General features: G+C 38.1%; 1 protein-coding gene across 2 annotated transcripts in view; it reads right to left on the bottom strand.

The window, feature by feature from the left end:
* The window catches only part of NKAIN3 (sodium/potassium transporting ATPase interacting 3), a 367,375-nt gene that overhangs the window by 171,277 nt on the left and 177,882 nt on the right, over positions 1-18,216 (bottom strand). For both annotated transcript variants that reach the window (XM_056333573.1, XM_056333571.1), the window contains exon 3: positions 10,153-10,233. In XM_056333573.1, the coding sequence (XP_056189548.1) occupies positions 10,153-10,233 (81 nt within the window). The remainder of the gene's footprint in view (positions 1-10,152; positions 10,234-18,216) is intronic.

Genomic DNA, 18,216 nt, shown 5'->3' on the forward strand with positions numbered 1-18,216 from the left:
AGGTCAAAGATAGGCTCATGTTAACATGTCTATCTACATAGTATCTACAGAGGGATCTGGACAGGCTGGACTGATGGGCCGAGGCTGAGTGTGTGAGGTTCAACAAGGCTCAGTGCCGGGTCCTGCACTTGGGTCACACCAACCCCACGCAGCGCTACAGGCTGGGGCAGAGCGGCTGGGAAGCTGCCCAGAGGAAAAGGACCTGGGGGTGCTGGTCGGCAGCCGGCTGAACGTGAGCCAGCAGTGTGCCCAGGTGGCCAGGAAGGCCAACAGCCCCCTGGCTTGTGTCAGAAACCGTGTGGCCAGCAGGACCAGGGCAGTGACCGTCCCCCTGCACTGGGCACTGGTGAGGCCGCCCCTCGAATGCCGTGTCCAGGTTTGGGCCCCGCACTGCAGGAGGGACATTGAGGGGCTGGAGCGTGTCCAGAGACGGGCAGCGAAGCTGGTGGAGGGGCTGGAGCACAAGGCTTATGAGGAGCGGCTGAGGGAACTGGGGGTGTTTAGCCTGGAGAAAAGGGGGCTCAGGGGGGACCTTATCACTCTTTACGGCTGCCTGGAAGGAGGCTGCAGTGAGATGGGTGTCAAGTCTCTTCTCCCAGCAAGTGCTGGGCAAGAAGAAATGGCCTCAAGTTGTGCCAGGGGAGGTTTAGATTGGTCATTAGGAAAAATTTCTTCACTGAAATGGTTGGTCAGGCATCAGAACAGGCTGCCCAGGGAAGTGGTTGAATCACCGACCCTGGAGGTATTTAAAAGACCTGTAGATGCCGTGCTTAGGGACATGGTTTGGTGGTGGACTTGGCAGTGTTAGGTTTACAGTTGTACTTGATGATCTTAAAGGTCTTTTCCAAACTAAGAGACTCTACATTAGCCTAAAGTTACACTATTATCAAGTCTCATAAGAAGCATTTGGCATACTCAAAACTCCCACACAATTCAGTAACATCATTTCTGGGAAGAACTTTTTCAGATTCTGCTATCACCAGTAATAAATCCTCTGTACTTTCATCGAGGTCTAGGACTGTCTTATGTGTAAAATGTTACAAAAACCATTTAACATTTACATTTTGTTCCAAGCAAGCATTGTCTTCAAATGGAGGAAAAGCCCCAACGAACAACTTATGAATCAGTGCAAAACTCCCTTCAAAATAGTAAAACTGTCTTAAAACTGGACATCAACTGAATGTAATTATTTATTAGATGACTGATGAAATTACAGGCCTCCCCATAAATAGGAAGAACTCCTTACCTGGACCATATAGGAACTAAAATTCCAAAGGATACATTACAGCAGTAAACCAGTGTATGGTATAGAAATTATTAAACTCATCAATTTGACCTTAGCAGGCAATAAACAGAACCTGCACTAGCACTAAAGTAAGTATACTGTCTTACATAAGGGTCAACATCTGCACACAGCAGTCACCATTGTCAGTAGTTTGAAGCTGCTGGACAGACAGCAGATGTGGTTGATGCAATGTCTAAAAAACAATATGATTAAAGAAATAATCGAAATATATTTCATTGCAGTTTTGCCAGAAGGACATCATATTTACAAAGAAGAAAATAAAAATATCAGTAACAGTCTTCCCTTTTTCTGCAAAAAACCCATATCACTACAAAACAGATGAAATTGTCAATATGTAGGTAAAATAATACCTTAAGCACTGAAACCTAGATTCACCGTTATCTGCAGATGGATTTGCCACTTGCATACAACCAAACCACAACTTAGAGAAATTTCCCTTCCTCTCCCCAGGAACAAACTAATGAATTCAACTTTATCTAGATACATTAGGTTAGAATAGATGACTAGATGGTCCTTCCTTTTCTTATATGTTCTGATTCCTTATTTTGTATGTTCTTATTCTATATCTAAACAACCAATTCTTTTTCAAATTTTTCTGTGCTTCAGGTATACTATAGGTACTCAGGGATTTACCCTCTCTGCATCACTAGCCATTGTAGCATGCACTCCTGCAGAACAGAACCCAGTTCAGACTGGGATCGCATCCTTATTTCTGTTTTATATCCAAAGGTGTCTTTGGAGAAATTTTGCAAGCTACTCAAGCTACTTACCTCCTCCCCATGAGGCTGCATTTTAGAGTTTGGGATTTTTTTTCTCCCAAATCTTCAAGAACCTAGAAATTAAGCTAATGAACTCAAACAAATAGGAATGTGATGTTTGTATTCATAGGTGTATCTGTGTAGCAGTTAGCTAACAATATATATCACACCCATTATTCCCAAAGCCAGTCAGCCATGGATATATTATATTGATTATTAAAAAAAAAAAAAAGCCACAAAGATATCTCAGTTATGTAAACCACTGAAGACAATGGTGGCCTACACTCCAAATATCAGCCTTATAATTTAGCATCAAGGGGTTACATAAGAACACCAGTTCTGCTTGAAAAAACATAGTTTAATGGTGCTGATTGTTTATAGTATTATGAACCACTGTAAATGTCACCTGAAAGGATATGAAATTCAATTTTTGCACCATCTGGAATCTACTCCTGATTAAGTTGTTCAGCAATGTGATTGTATCACCTAAACAAACTAATTAACATCAGAATGACACATTCTGCAGTTTTGGTGGCATTTATCTGTGTCCTATTTGTTACACACTATTTTTTTTCCAGAATGACCTTATGCTCAAAATGTGCCACCAAGCTAGCTGCATGTTAATTCTCCTTCCAAAAGTAGGCATGTATTTCATTAAAAGTTACATGATGCTACAGTTTTACACAGTAGAGTGAAACAGACTGAATAACAAATTACTTCGGTTACATGAAATCTGGAACATCAAAATCCAACCACAAAGTTTCTTCAGCTAAAACAGAAGTCTTTGAGGCTAATTCATTGTGGAAAATTTTGATTTCAATATTAGAGTACTAACAGATTAATATTTTTTTGCTCTTTAATTTGCCTTTTTTTTTTTTTTTTTTAAGAGAGCATGTATTAAAGTCATCTTCCTAAGCGTTCTCCAGGTAGCATTCCCTTAGTTTTATTTTCAAAGAGCAAGCATGAATGTGTAGCTGTTCCATTTTTGGGCTGAGAAGTATAAATTGCAAATAAAAAGATAATGCATTTTTCCATAGCCTCACCATTATGAATTCCCAGTTCTTGGCTAATTATTTTCTAACTTTTCATGGAAATAATCATGGTATTCTAAACAGAACCTACCACATGCAGTTTCTACTCCTGCACGTACTGACATCAACCTAACACAACATCAAAAAATACTGTTTGTAAATACCATTGAAAGGCACACCACCAACACACCATATCTATGATTAACAGTACCTAGCACCAGCCAAGGCCAGTGCTATTATTTTGAAGTGCTGAAATGTTGTTTCTGTTCAATATTACACTGCATAACTTCACAGTAAATTGGTTTCCAGGTTTATTGCCAAAGTAATTAAAAATGTAAAAGGTTACTGTTTGAACAGAACATTATGGAAAAGTATTAAATACAATTGAACCTGGAGATTATTTCTCTTTATGGCGAGAAAGCAGCAGGATGGGAGGAGCAACTTGCATATGAAAGGTGATAGAAGTTCATATTTCAGCAAATGCATTTCAGTGGAACCTCTACTGTAGGAAAGGGCACAAGAATAACAAGAAGGTGGGAACTGGTCCTAAAAACTTTTGATTACTTTTTTTTTTAAAAAAACCAACCACTTCTTAGTTCTGAGAGATTGTTCAAAGAAAGAGTGAAGGCCAAGGGAATTAAATGAGTTGAATGACACAAGCATTAAAACTAGTATTTGGTCTGGTTTTCTTTGCCTTTGTATTAGTTTAATTGTATTTACTTCAATGGTGTTTAATTAGCATTCCTTTTCCATGTCAGAGAAGATTCTGGAACATTACCTTTAAAACAACAATTCTTTAAACCCTTTTGGAATAATAGTAGGGAAAGGAGGAGGAGGCAAGAGGGCCCAGACCTTGAAGAAATGAAAACGGTCTTTTCATCAGGTTTAATTCTGCAAGTTGAATTTTATTAGCACACACACTAGGAAGAGTTTGTATTTAACTACTGCTATAAAACTAGTCACTTGTAATGTCTAGAAATTGCAGAATGCCTAGAGCTACATCCACGGCTTTAGTATGATCCATTATTGTGCATACGACAGCTAGCAGCAGCTGATGTAACAGAGGTCTAATCTCTATCAGGAGTGAACAGCAATGACAGCATTGCCTCCCACTAGGTGTCACACAGCTGAACACCAAAACCTCACCTGCACATGCACAAGAACTGCTGTCACCCACCTGGGAGCCTCCATTGGGGTCCCCCCTTTTCTGTGTCCCTACACACCTGCTGAGGAAAAAAGCCAGAGACCCCCCAAGCTCCCCAGCTGGAATGCTGCTCCTGCCGAAGTAAAGACTCAGACATGATTAAAGATGGGGTTTTGAGTCTTCAGCTTGTACTTGCTTTTTCATTTTTGACACTCCTACCCTAAATCACCCATGGACATTAACCTGGGTTTTTATCTTGACATAGGCTTATTTCTATAGACTAAAAAGAGCAGAGCAGAAGAGTTATCCAGCAATAAGGCTTTGTAACAGCTTTAGATCCTATTCAGGGACCTTATTATTAAAAAACTCCTGACCTCCAACCAAATCTTCTTTACCAAATGCTCAGAAAATTATTTTTTGCCCTTCTTCCCAGTAGATATGAAAAAACCTGACCACTTTCCTCCACATAAAAATTGCTTACATGTGAGTAGTTGCCCTATGACCTACCTTCAGTCTTCCGCTTAGACTAAGGAAGTCCTTTACCCTCCACCTGCTGATTTCCCATATAGGTTTTATGGACGTTGCCGATTTTATCCACAAGCTTATTACGATGCCAATTACACCAAAATAGTTGTCTCTGTTTTCTCACATCAGCACAAGGTAGAATGAGAATCACTTTTTTCTTTCATATTGTTAGCCTAAATTCAAGCAACACTTACGCTCTCATTTCACATTAAAAAACCCAAAAAGACACAAGCCCCAGCATACACCTTTACAACTCTATTAATTACAACATGGCATTGGTTTTGAGCTTAACTTACTCCACTTGAGATGATTAGATATAATTGCACAACAATTAAGGACTGGACTGACATGCACCAGATGGAACAAATAGGATTCCAGAAGTAGATGGGATAAAGTCCACATAATTAGCCCCCATTCTTATGTACAGTATTTTGTTTAGAAAAGAGTATTAGGTTTTCATTCCCACAGCGTTTTCCTAATTTATTAGTCCATTTTGTCCTTGGATGAAATAAATCATTAATCTTAACAGGGTTATAATTATATCCTCCAACTACAGATCCATGTAAGAATTTAGCTTTTAGTTCTGTCTCCAGCTTAACAAAGTTGGCTGGGAGCCCTACAGACTTTGAACTTCCATTGATAAAAGTAAATATTATTAGAAAAAAATACTTGAAAAATGATAGTTTTATTAATTAGCACATGTAAAAGCTCCTTTGGCTTCAGGCGAAAGGTTAATGAAGCTAGAGTCACAAGCACATTTTAGTCCACGTTTACCTACATTCATTACATAAAACTAAGGACCAGATAATCAACATAAGCTGGTTTAGAAGTAGTTTGCTACTGAATACATCAGTGTTTCTCATGCAAATCCTTGGCCAAAAGCAATGGAAGAGTCAGTTGACAGAGAGCACAAGCCTGAGAGCTAAACTTAAAAGTAATCCAGAATGAGGCAAAGTCCACCGAAAACCAGGCAGAACAAGCAGAAACATCATAGGAAAAGAAAAGAGCTCATCAATGTTGCCCAGCTGCTTAGGTAAAGTATATCAAACAACGGGAAAGGAGTACACAGTATGGGAATGCTGCTATACATTTACTGAATAAAGGCATTAACAGTTAACAATAAAAGCATTAACACATTAACAAAGCAAGTATCACTAACTCACAACAAAACAAGCAGTAGAAAAATGGTCTATCAGGAAGTACCAGCTGGAATAGCAAATGATAAATACAAATAAGCACAGCTATTTTCACGCTGGATCTGAAATACCAGAGGGATATAAATGACAGAAATATCAACTGTACACACGAAACAAATGAAGTCTTCTTTCTACAGAAGTACATAAAAGAATGTATTTCTGGTGATGGAGGGCTGGCTCTTGTCCATATTTAAGAAGAATATCCAAAAGTTCAAAATAACAGCTTCTGGTATTGTATCAGGTAGGATACAATCAATGTTTATTTTCAAATGCTCTTTAGAGAAATTTTTTTGGCTCCTTGAGATTTGTGTTTATGTGTATATCTTTTTAAATTGCCCATACTCTTGAAAGTGGCAATTACAACACATTTTCATTTCAAGATACAGTAAGATCCAAGCAACTAATGAGCTCATATATGGATGTAGCAATCTGTCATCCTGCAGCGGAGGATTAAAAGGTCACATTATAATAGCAGCTTTGTTTCTCTCATACAGAGTGGTTAACACTAAAAATTATGCTTTCAGTTCCCTAAAAGTAGTAAATGAAAAATACAGGCAAATTTCAGTTTTCATATGGGCAGTTTTTTCACTGCTAAAATCAGAAAAAATCCTAAGTTAACACAAACAAAAAAAGATTTATATGGGTATATTTATTTTATTTCTGATTGAATAGAATTTCTTTAAAAATACTTTCTGAAAAAAGTATTAACATTTTATTTGCACATCTGTAACATAAGTGAAAAAAGAGCTTGACTTATAAGTTGTTTATAAAGTAGTTACAGAGGAAGCCTTTACTCATTAGGCTTCTACTTAGAACACTGGGCTGTGGGACAGCCAGGTTTGTTTCCCTTTTACACCTGAGACAACTTGAATCCATACCATCCTTTTCCCAGGAGACTGCTCTGATTACCATACTGTAGCTATAGGGGGGTGCTTCCACAGAAAGCTCTTTTGTGAAGCTTTCCCTCACTATATAAAATAATGTGGTATTAATTGAAGCAGGGACTAAGACCCAAGCGAATTCCTCAACAACAAGCCTGGAGCCATATATAGCCTTCCAGTTCCCAGTTTACCCCTCCCCACCAGCTTCCTCCCCTCAGGTCTACCAGTTTGGCCCTCCGGATTATTAAAAAAAAAATTTGCTGGGAATTTGGTTCTGTATGAAATTGCCTTTACTTTAGAACACGAAATGTGTTTGCAACTAAAAATATAATTTCCGTGTCACCCTGGCAAAGAAACATCATACTTTTGTGAAAGAATGGAAAGGATCAAATCACATACATCGTGTTTGATAATGGGAGGGATCATGCAGAAGTTTTCATTACTTCTTGTCAAGAAAAGTTTAAAGATCTTGGTGTACTCGATCCATAAACCTTAAACTAAATATAAAACTGTTCCTTTCAAAAAAACCATAAAATCAGTTTTCTAGGAAAACCTGAACATTATGCATTATAATTGAAGTAAAAGAAGTTTCAAACTCTCACAGCAAAAAATGGGCCTAAATTACCTATGTTGTTCTTACTCTCATTCAAATTTTTCATTAACTGCAGTGGAACTTCTTGGCACAATTCAAACAACAAATATTCAAAGGAGATCTTCTCTTCTGCAGCAAGACTAAGAGCTGAGCAAAATTTCAGCAGTGGGGGTTGCCTATTAGGACATTTGAAAAGTCTGTCCACATTGTATGCATACTCCATGTTAAGATATTCAATTAAAATTACCATTTATTATTGTACCAAGTGATATTTGCTGATAGTATTCATAATCAAAGACATAATAAATTCATGGGACTCCAAGCAACAGCTAATTCTGGTCAAAGCAAATATAAACATGATAGCACTTAAAAACAAACAAACCAACAGAAATCAATCAGCTGCCAGAGAGCATCGTAATTTTCCCTGATAGTATGTCAACAGAAGTTAAAAAATTACAAACAATCTGCATTCATTTCAGAAACAAAACCATTTTTTGAATACAAAAATAGAATGACAGCAAGAAAAAACGTGACTATTCTCTGCCAAGATTTCAACGTCGAGAAAACAAACATCCTTGAAAAGCTTCTAATCGCATTTGACTTCCCAGCCACACTAACGTACCTTGATAACAGCACCTTTCTATCATGCCTGACAACACAGGAACATATTCATGGAAAGCAATTATGAAATTTTTCAGCTAGCATGTTGGGTAAAATGTGGGTCCCAATTAAATCAGTTGTCAAATAGCCAACAACTTGTAAATACTCTGGATTTTATGCATATGGTGCAAAAAGATCTCAGTCTCTTGATGACGGCATCATCTCTAGCACAGGTTTCAGAAACAGCATTAAACAGACCCCAAATTCCATGGTTTACTGAACAAAATTCTCGATTTTATCATTGCTAGCTTGGTCCTGATACTGGTGCCTTTGATGTAGCCTATACAACAGCAGTTAACTTCCATGGAAATAATTTTGTGTCTATCACCTTGTTGAGAAACTACTTTTCAAATGTTGCCATTATAAACCACAAGACAAAGACTCCACCAAAATTCTGACATCAACCTAAGTACATACTAATAAAAGGGATTTTTCTGAGCTGCTGAATAATATTTGCGCTACTATTTCTCTGCGTTGCGATTTGTCATGTATGTTAAGTAAGAAGACCTAAAAGTGAAACACAGTGGTGAAACTGGAAGATACGAGATTTCAATTCATGCTTGCTGGTGTATAATCCCCTCACACTAAGGATATGATCAGAATCCTTTGCAAACAATGGAAAGACAACTCAAGTTTTCACACACTCAGGTCAGACTAAAAGTTTTGCTTCACTTCCTAAGCACTTAGATTAAAACACTAGTTATCTATAAAGATATAATAGTCACTATAAAAACACTCATCACCCAACTGACTGAAAAAATACGAAGTATAATGAAAATGAACAATAACTTTGGGCGTTCATCGCTTCTATATGTTGCTTTTCTGTTCATCAAATAGATTTTTAAGTCAAAACATATCAATACAATCATTTATTTTAATTGTCTATGAAGTGCACTAATTTCCTCATAAAGCCTATGACTTCTGGTGAACTACATCATATTTGGAGAAAAAATAAACTGTTTCAGCTTTTCATTATGAAATTTTATCACCAAAGGAAGCTATCACTGAAAGCTTTAATTTTAATGGAATTTTTACTGAATAAATTAAATTTTATTTCTTATTAAATCGGTTTCACCAGTCTTCTGTTTGTTGTCAGCCAAAAGCTGGGCGTTTTAATGCTGAACCCAAAAAAGTATGTAGCTCACAAATGTTCCCATCAGAACTGAGTAGAGCTCACGATTCTTTAAAAGCGTTGCATGAATAAACAGTGATGTAGTTCGTATCACTAAACCTACAACCAATAATGGGGAAATTAATTTTATTAATAATACCAGGATCAGCATGTGCTATGGGCATACTGTGCCTGGAATCATTTAAGTATGAATGTGATAAACAAAGATCAGTATCATCTATGTCTAACAGGAGGATAAAAACCAGCAGACGTTGTATGGAACTCACTGTAGATACAATGCTAAATATAACCTATGCTAACATAAAGGCTACCTTGTATGAACACAACATGTATCTCGATACTTCCAGCAAACACTTCTGCTCTAATCGGAGATTTGAATAAGGAATCGGTGACCTAGAGCACTGAGTATCATGGAAAGGAAAGTTTTATTCAGATACAAAAAAAAGTCACCCTTTCTCATTTGTTCTTTTTTTGTAAGGAATTAACATTCTCACTGTGAGACCAATTTGCTCAACAAGTTTTTACATTAACCTTCTTAGTAATTTTCTTTAGCTGCTTTCAAAGCAGTCTCAGAAATTCAGATACACTTTCCATACACACTTGAAAATTCAAAAAAAATGACATTGGCTGTTTTTCAACAATCAAAAAGAACCTCAAATTTTCCACTGAATAACCTCCCCTCCTTCCTCCCCCAGATGGTACTTCAGAAGGCAACTGTAATTCAGATTCGTTGCATTTATGTACTTCAAACCCATGACTATTTACTATCAGAGACAAGTTCAAACACTGGCGTTCCTGTTGGAGGGGAACTCTGAAGATCAAATTGTATGTTCAGACGACCGCAATTTTCTTCTGTAGTTCCAGCCTTCTGAGAGTCCTGCTGTTAAAACACCCTCCCATAAACCTGAAGAAGGAAAAGTGACCTACCTTAGAAAGTCCGCCTACTTCCAAATAGAAGCAGATAATGAAAACGTTCCAGGTGACCCACAGGGCAGTCCACACCGTGTACTAAACACAAAGCCGGATGAAAGCAAAAAAGACAGAAAAATAAAATGTGAAGATGAAAGGACTTTATACTGAGCAGATCAATAATAAACCCCCTGATACTAATAAGCATTGTTCTTCTAGGAACAGCCAAGCACAGAGAGTTCAGAAAAGGAATTCTCCCTGCAGAAGTCCCCTAAGAACCATAGGAAATTACAAATCAAATATATTCATTGCTGGTCTAAATAAATACCTATAAAACAGATTTATTCTTTACTGTTTTACACTATCCTACTGATACCAATTAGATCCAAAATGCTGACTTAAACACAGGTTTTGGGGCAACTGTGAGTCATTCGTAAATCACGATTTAACTCTGTTAAATGAGATTCCAGAATAGTACAATAATTGAAATAGACAAATAGTATTAAAATAGTATTTAAATATTATGAAGAAAGACACAAGAATCAAACACCACCAAATAAAACAGAAGAGCTACTGATGTGATAATTTGGATATTTTTTTAAACAAACAGGTAAAGGGTAAATCTGATCTCTTAAGAGTCTTTAAGTAAAAAGTATTTAATTTACATTAAAAATGGGTCACTACTCCAGCCCTTGTGGCCATGAACCTGATCCTACAACGCATTCTTACAGGTGAAGTTATCCATATCTCTTCTAGGGTTCTCCAGCGTCCTACTCTAGTGCAAGACTGAACTCATACTCCACCCAAAGCATGAACGGTAGATCAATTTGTCTACCTGCAATTATCTTTTGCATTTTAATTTTCAGCATAATTGACTGGCACTATTTCCTTACAGATGCACTGTTTACCTACATACGACTGTAAACTATGCCCAATTAACTTCCCAAGCAGTACACCTCAGCAGCATTTCTGTCTGAGGGGCTAAGTGCACACAGCCACGCTGGAGCTACACCCACCTGAAAAATGCCATCAGCAGCAGCACTGCCACTTTATATTTATGTGCTTATAACCTTCACAGTAGAGAACGGCTGCCAAGTGCCTTTGAAAGTCTAATTAGCTGAGACCAGATGAGGCTAATATGCTATTGTTTTGCTTCAATATAATCAGTAAAGCTCAACACCCTAATCTGCAATATGCTGGATCCCATTTCCATTGCACGGGTACCATCAGCTTGGCTTTCTTGGGCACTTTTGGGTTCTGTTCCCCCCTTTCTTCCCCTCCCTGTAATGTACAATGAAAGGTTCAGGCAAAGACAGTTAATTTTTTTCCCCAGTTTGATGACCCTTACATGCATATAGCCATTTTTGTACACCAAACAGGTTAACTGCTTTAATTTAATTTCTTGTGAGGTATTTAGGTAGTTTGGAGATGGCTATGGCATAAGAAGTAGGTCATTAATAAACAAAATGAGGGTAATACTCCTGGGCTGTTTCCTCTGGCTTACAGAGAAGGGCAGTGTGGCCCCTGAAGGCTGGGTTATTATAAAATAGACAAAGCTGCTGTGGTCTGTGAGCAGTATAAGGTCTGTACTATTCATAAGATTAACTTAAAAGAGGCTATCAGATTTTACCACATTTGCTGACTTCGTAGTAACTCATTAAAAGCGCCCAATATTCCAACATATGTCCTCAGAACATGAGGTGCAGTATGTTCAAAATTAATGAACACTTAATAAAAGCTCAGTTGCACATTAAAAAAAAAAAAAAAAAAGATATTTCAGACTATTCAGGGGATTCCCCCCTTTTAACAAATAATGTTTTATCTGTCCATGAATGAAATCTGTCATCACAACAACAGGAAACATACTTGATCTGCCAGGCCAAGGCAAATCTGTTAATGGCCTCATTCTGTCCCATGGGCACCAATGACCACTATGAACCATGCAGGCAAAAGCCATCTGAATGTGCCTTCCCAGGCCAGGTTATGCTAGTTTACACAGTCAGGACCTTTTTGGTTCCTTATCCACTGTGAGGATTACTGAAAGAGAAGTGCAGGTGCAAGGCAGGTGTACCTTGCAACCCAGCTGCTGGGTATGGAGAGGCTCTTCCTACACTCTCACTGAACTGTAGGAATATAGATTTAATTTGCTCTAAGAACATAATAATTACATATTCAGTAATTAGTACTATATAACTGTTAAAAGTGAGAAAGTTATTCTCCACATTTGAAAACACATCTTTTCAGATATGCAAGTAGCAGATTCTTTCCTTGTATAGCCTCATAGGTACTTAAGAAAGACTACATTAAAAGAAAGGTTTTAAGACAGCAAAAGCAAGAAAGCAAAATCAGGAAACACCAGAATTCGGGCTATATATGCCACTTTAATTTTTCTATTTTGTGAATGTGCAATACCATGGAAACAATTAAATCATCAAAGGTATATTTTTACTTTAAAAGACCTTGCCTCCATTAATACATTTTATGAACAGCTAACTCAATACTTCATTCCTTTTTGTCACTCAGACTCTTCTCTGAGGACTGAATATTCATTTCCTCATGAGGTTTTCTAAGATGTTCATCACTGTAATGTGTGAGAGCAGCATAAACATTAACTAATTTATTTTGTGTTGTAAGGGAATGATACAGCTCTCAGAATGCAAATGATGTTCTGATACATGCAGAGATTACATTCAGAAGTATTCATACATTATAGACGTCCAACTTGAGATGCTTAAGACTTCATTTTTCAGAACACTTGGGGTTATACAGTGCGTTATAAGCTCAGTGCTCAGCTCCCTGTTGGCTGAGAATTCAGCACTTGTGCAACTTGGACCATAAGGTCTCAAGACAAGAACTCAGAACACAAGGGGAAAACAAAGCATGTGAAAAGTTTGGTTTAAGTGACTTGCTTTGTGTCAAAAAAGGTTTTGGTGGTTGAGAGCAGAGGTAAAACTCAGCTACCCAGCACAGCCTTCATAACAAAAGCGATCTAATTCTTGCTGCCATGTGCCTCATTCTTCTCGTGTCTTCTGTTTTCTGCAAATCAAGTTTCTATTCTATAGCTGCAATCAGCAGAACACCCCAAATGTCTGCCCTTTCTATGGCAACGGAGGTGCCCCTAGAAAAAAACTGGTATGCACCTGGCACAGTTCAAAACTGCAAATATGTAAAAGGAACACGTTAAGATTGCACATGAGGGCTTCAGTAAAAGCATTTCATAATTTTTGAGTGTTTCTTACTGAAAAATTTGTACTACTTTGTGAACTTTATGCGCATGTGTGTAACTTTATATGTATATACTTTCATGGTTTAAAAACAAATTGTAACAATATTATGTGGCATCACACTAACACCTGTTTGGGTCATGAAGAGAGGTGTAATGTTTAGACCATGATGAAGACCTCTCCTTTTTGCTAGCAGAGAAACTGCCTGCAGTCCCAAGTTGTTGTCCTCTGTGTGAAGGGACATCATGCATGTTGGCAAGACATTTGTTGTCCATGGAAGAGTAGTTAGGGTCTGAAACTTCAGGTCCATACTGATCCTCAGGGTTAATTCCCCTCCCAAGGCACCTCACCTAACCTGTTTCATGACCTGAGCTGCCATTCAACATCTCCAGCCCCATGTCCTGATCGCTATACCCTAACTGTCCTGCTGTGTCTGCTCACTCCTACTCCCTGACACCCAGTGATCCCTGCCCCAGTTCTTTGGCCAGCCACACTCCACCCGCCCTGGCCTCGCTGGTCTCATGCTCAGCATCACAACTCTCACCATATCTGGCACAAAGAAAGAATTTTCCACACAGGTTGAATCAATAAGAAGAATTGGGGGGGTTATTTTATACCCCATATGACGCACTACTTAAAAATCACCTGGACATTTTCACCTAACAGATTCCTTCTGCTGGAAGGACCCAGGACACCGGTGATAATCTTTACTGATTTCTCCCCATGATGCACTGTATACTTTCTTGCTTTTGGTCTTTTGTACTAAGTATTGTATACTATGTGGTGTGAGGAAGCATCTGGAATCTTACTATGTGGAGAGAGTACTCCCTAAACCTTACAGGTTAAGTGTTTACTAAATTATTGTCCAACCCGGTAGGTTCCTTTCAGATCCCTTTTCTTAATGTCAGCCTCCTACAGGTTAAAAGTTTATTAAATTATTGTCCAGCTCAGTAGGTCCCCTTCAGATCCCCTTTCTTAATGCCACTCTCTACAATAGTAATATTTCTATACCTCTTTTGACTCTGCAGGTCATACTGAAACCGGTGCAGAGATACCTTTCATGTACCAGTGAAATAAAACCACTTCTAGAGTTAAATCGTTGATATTAGAGGGACATAGTTAAAAAAAAAAAAAAAGGGTTAAGGAAAAATGCAAAGGATGGCTGCTTAAACTGAAAGGTAAGAGAGAAAAGGGAAAATGCTATGTTTGAATATTACAAGGATTGTGGGATAAGTTAAGTTTTAACAAATAAACTGTCTCAAGTGGGTACTTGATCTGAAGCGTAGCACCTCCTCTGACGGTGTCTTGGCATTAGGAGAAATGAATGTTGGCTCAGGGATACTTCAAGGAAAGGCAGCAACTACTGAGTCATCAGATCAACCCCCTGTAATACCTGGCTGTGCCTCAGAGGCATCAGTAATTGCAGAGCCCCTACTTAAGTCATATTTGTGAAAGATGACAAGGAAAATGGCATAAATCAACGTGATGGAACAGTGACAACTCAGGACTTACTAAGAAGGATGTTCAAGGAGTAATTTTGGCTGCCTAAATATTTCACGTGTGTTCTGAGTATAACATTTGCCTGAATACTGTATAAAGTGTTCTGTATAGCCTTTTTTTCTGCATTTTTGGTGTGTTTTTTTAATTTTTTTTTTATTTTAAGAAAACGCCTCCTGACTTTTCTGGTGTACACATTGCCTATATATCATATTATTTAATGAATTAAATTAAAGCAAGTAAAGCAGAGACTTCCACCTTATATTCCTACTATTGAAGTGCATTATTTTCATCTCTGTTCATTAATACATTTATGTTAAGCTTTGGGCCAGGTTTGTGCGGTTTTAGCTACATGACTCATCGTTCAGAAGGCTTTTGAAGTCTCACATCAGAAGTAGGAGAAGGGAAAAACCCCCAACTTTAACAAGTATCTTGTCATCATCTTTAATCAATTTTAACAGCCTGAAAATCTTGCTGGTGATAGCAAGTTCTATTAAGAAAGGAAGAGCATGCACAGGGAAATGAATCATAGCAGAGCTCTGAAGCTGTATGACAGGTGTGTTATAGAGTAGTTAGAACTTAAATTTATCTGTTTTTTATTCTTTGCAAATGTTTGGGTAAGTTTCAAATGAGCTAATATGAGAAAATTAGAAATCAGCTCTGCACTTTTATGTCCCCTGGGAACTTTGCACTGATTTAATTCAGCCACAAAACACTCAAGTATTGAAAAAGCACATCCGCTTCATGACAGGACAAATTGTTCATAAAAATAGATCTAAATTACTAATTAATACAGAAACTATTAGAAATAATTATTGAATTTAAACTAATTAGGACACTTGGAGTTAATGCTGTTGCTCCCCCTCTCTCTGTGTCTCTGTTTCCTAAGCTCTGAGGACTCAGAACTTTACATATGGAAAAGGAAATTCCAGATTTCTTTCAGAATCACTATCCTTATAGTCCTGTATCTGACGGACTGTAGACAAAGAACGTCACCATCTTTATCTACTTGGAATGACAATTGTATTCAACAGAGATGCTTCATGACACAGCCATTGCATGGCAGCTCTTAGAGGGTGAGGCATTTTTTTGTTAGAAAGATCTCAGACCAAATTTTATACCACTGAAACTATGAAGGAAAAGTAATTTATTTATTCATACTTTTAATCTACAATGGCTACGCTTTTGCTGCTGTCAAAGAGATGACTGCACCTTATGTAGTCATTAACTGTTAGTGATAAACTAGCTCGCCTGGGTTAATGACAGTGGAAGAGTTAGAAGCATGCAACTGCTTTTGTGTTTACTCAGCTTCTGTCGCAGCCCTCACTGAGCTCCTTGGCTCCAGGTACCTGCACCAAAAACCTGCTTAATTATGCCTGCAGAACTATCCTCATATTTGACTGCAGTATAGATGCTTCAAGTTATGGTCCTACATTTATTCACTTACTTTCCCACTCCTACTGTATATTAAATTTTGAGGGGTGAAAACACAATATACACAGCACAAGATGGCAAAGTGAAAGCTTTTGTGTAACTTCTTTTGTCAGGGAAACGTCAAGGCACAGCCCTCATCACACAGAAGATAGATAAAAGACATTCTCTTGAGGTCAAACCAAGGACCCAAGAGCTGGTCATCTTAAATCAAGATCCCTAGCAGGGTATGACAGAATATCATGGGGACAGTTTGCGCCCACATGTGCCAGATCAATTTTGTGTAGACAGTTTACAGAAGTAAACCGTTGTATCCGACGTGATTCTCTCTTTATTTCAATTTATTGCATCTCCTCCTTCTGCCTCCGCCCGCACACTGCTGCTCCTGACTGTGCAGTCCCAGTTCCCTGCCTTGTGATGGCACCGGCACCCACTGGGAACCTCACAGACTGGATTCAGCTCAGCAGTCTAGCAAAAAATTCCACTTTTTGCTAGGTTGGTTTTCTGACAGCTTAGGAGTGGAACCGGCTTACTGAAGGGTCTGGTTAACTGCTGCCATAACTGGTAGAGAGGGTTTGAAGTATTCAGCCAGGGAGAAGAACAGTGGGAACTGGGAGGCATGCAAGCCACCCCCTTCTGCTGGTATCGAGCTGTGAGGATGGTTCCAGACAACCTGTGTACTTTCACTTTTCAGACTTCAGGATTCAGCTCAAACTATTCCTGCTACACTGGGAACCTTATAGTAGCCATAGAAGTTGCTCTAAAGTCTTGATCTTCCCAAACAGTATTTGCACCTGCTATAGCTTGAGCTCTTAAATATATGCTTAAAGTTAAATCAGAATGTGAGTTCAGTTACATCTGAAGACAAAGTATCTGGCTGAGGTGTTTCTTAATTTAATTAAGAGACTTCTACCTCTACATTAAAACAACTTTCACATAGTCTAAAATGTTCATTTACATTGGAAAAGATACAGAAACAGTCAACATCTGTTGTGCTTCATTTGAAAACCAAAGCAGATTCCACCACTGAACAGCAGTGCTGAACCTGAGGGGCAAGAGATTTTGGGATGTTGCACCCACTTCAGGCACGAATTTCCTATGTAATTTTACAGATGCCTACCGTCACTTGCTTCCGATGTCTTATTTATAAAAAAGAGAACATAAAGCAGAAAGGTGATTCATCAATATAGTTCCCCAGCCACAGGTATAGAGAAAAGTGCTATTATTTACATCAATCCATTTTCAATTACTTATAGTCTGCTCAGAAGTCTAGCTAATATGAGTATAAGGAACCTTGGGTACACTTTTTGTTCAGTTTTTCTTTTAAGACATAACAAAGAATTACAGGATTACAAGCTTGACTAGAAAAGCTTTTTAAGTATTTGTTTAATGAGGTTTCCCCTGTAGACATTTATTTCAGTCTTTTGTGAGGAAAAAATAAAAGCTTTAGCCTCCTTAAGTCCATTACTGACAACACAACTGAAATGTTCCAGATACAGACACTTCCAGGTAAAGACACAGTATTCATCCATTCAGAAGAGACTGTGGGGGAGGAAAAGTGGTATTTTTTGTTGGCAGTTTCCTTCACAGCTTTGGAAGGTCTTTTTATTCCTGGCTATGTTGAGAACATGGGGAAAAAAACCCATGATGCTTCAAGTTACAATCATCAAGACGATTTCTAACTATTTAGGGTCAAGGCTGTAAATACAGGTCTTAGCAAAATTAGATGTAAGTGAGAAGGAGATTTATTTGGAACCCACAGGTCACAGGACTGAAGGAGTTTCTATAGTCCTTGTTTCTCCCTGTTTAACATGAAGATGTAGTTAAATACAACTTGACCCTTACAAATACATGGTTTTTAAAATGTCCATTGATTCTGCTTGTCTATTGCAGAGAGCAACCTTTTGTATTTCTTTTATTCATTCATACA

This window comes from Falco biarmicus, chromosome 3, assembly GCF_023638135.1.
Source record: "Falco biarmicus isolate bFalBia1 chromosome 3, bFalBia1.pri, whole genome shotgun sequence".
NCBI lineage: Eukaryota > Metazoa > Chordata > Aves > Falconiformes > Falconidae > Falco > Falco biarmicus.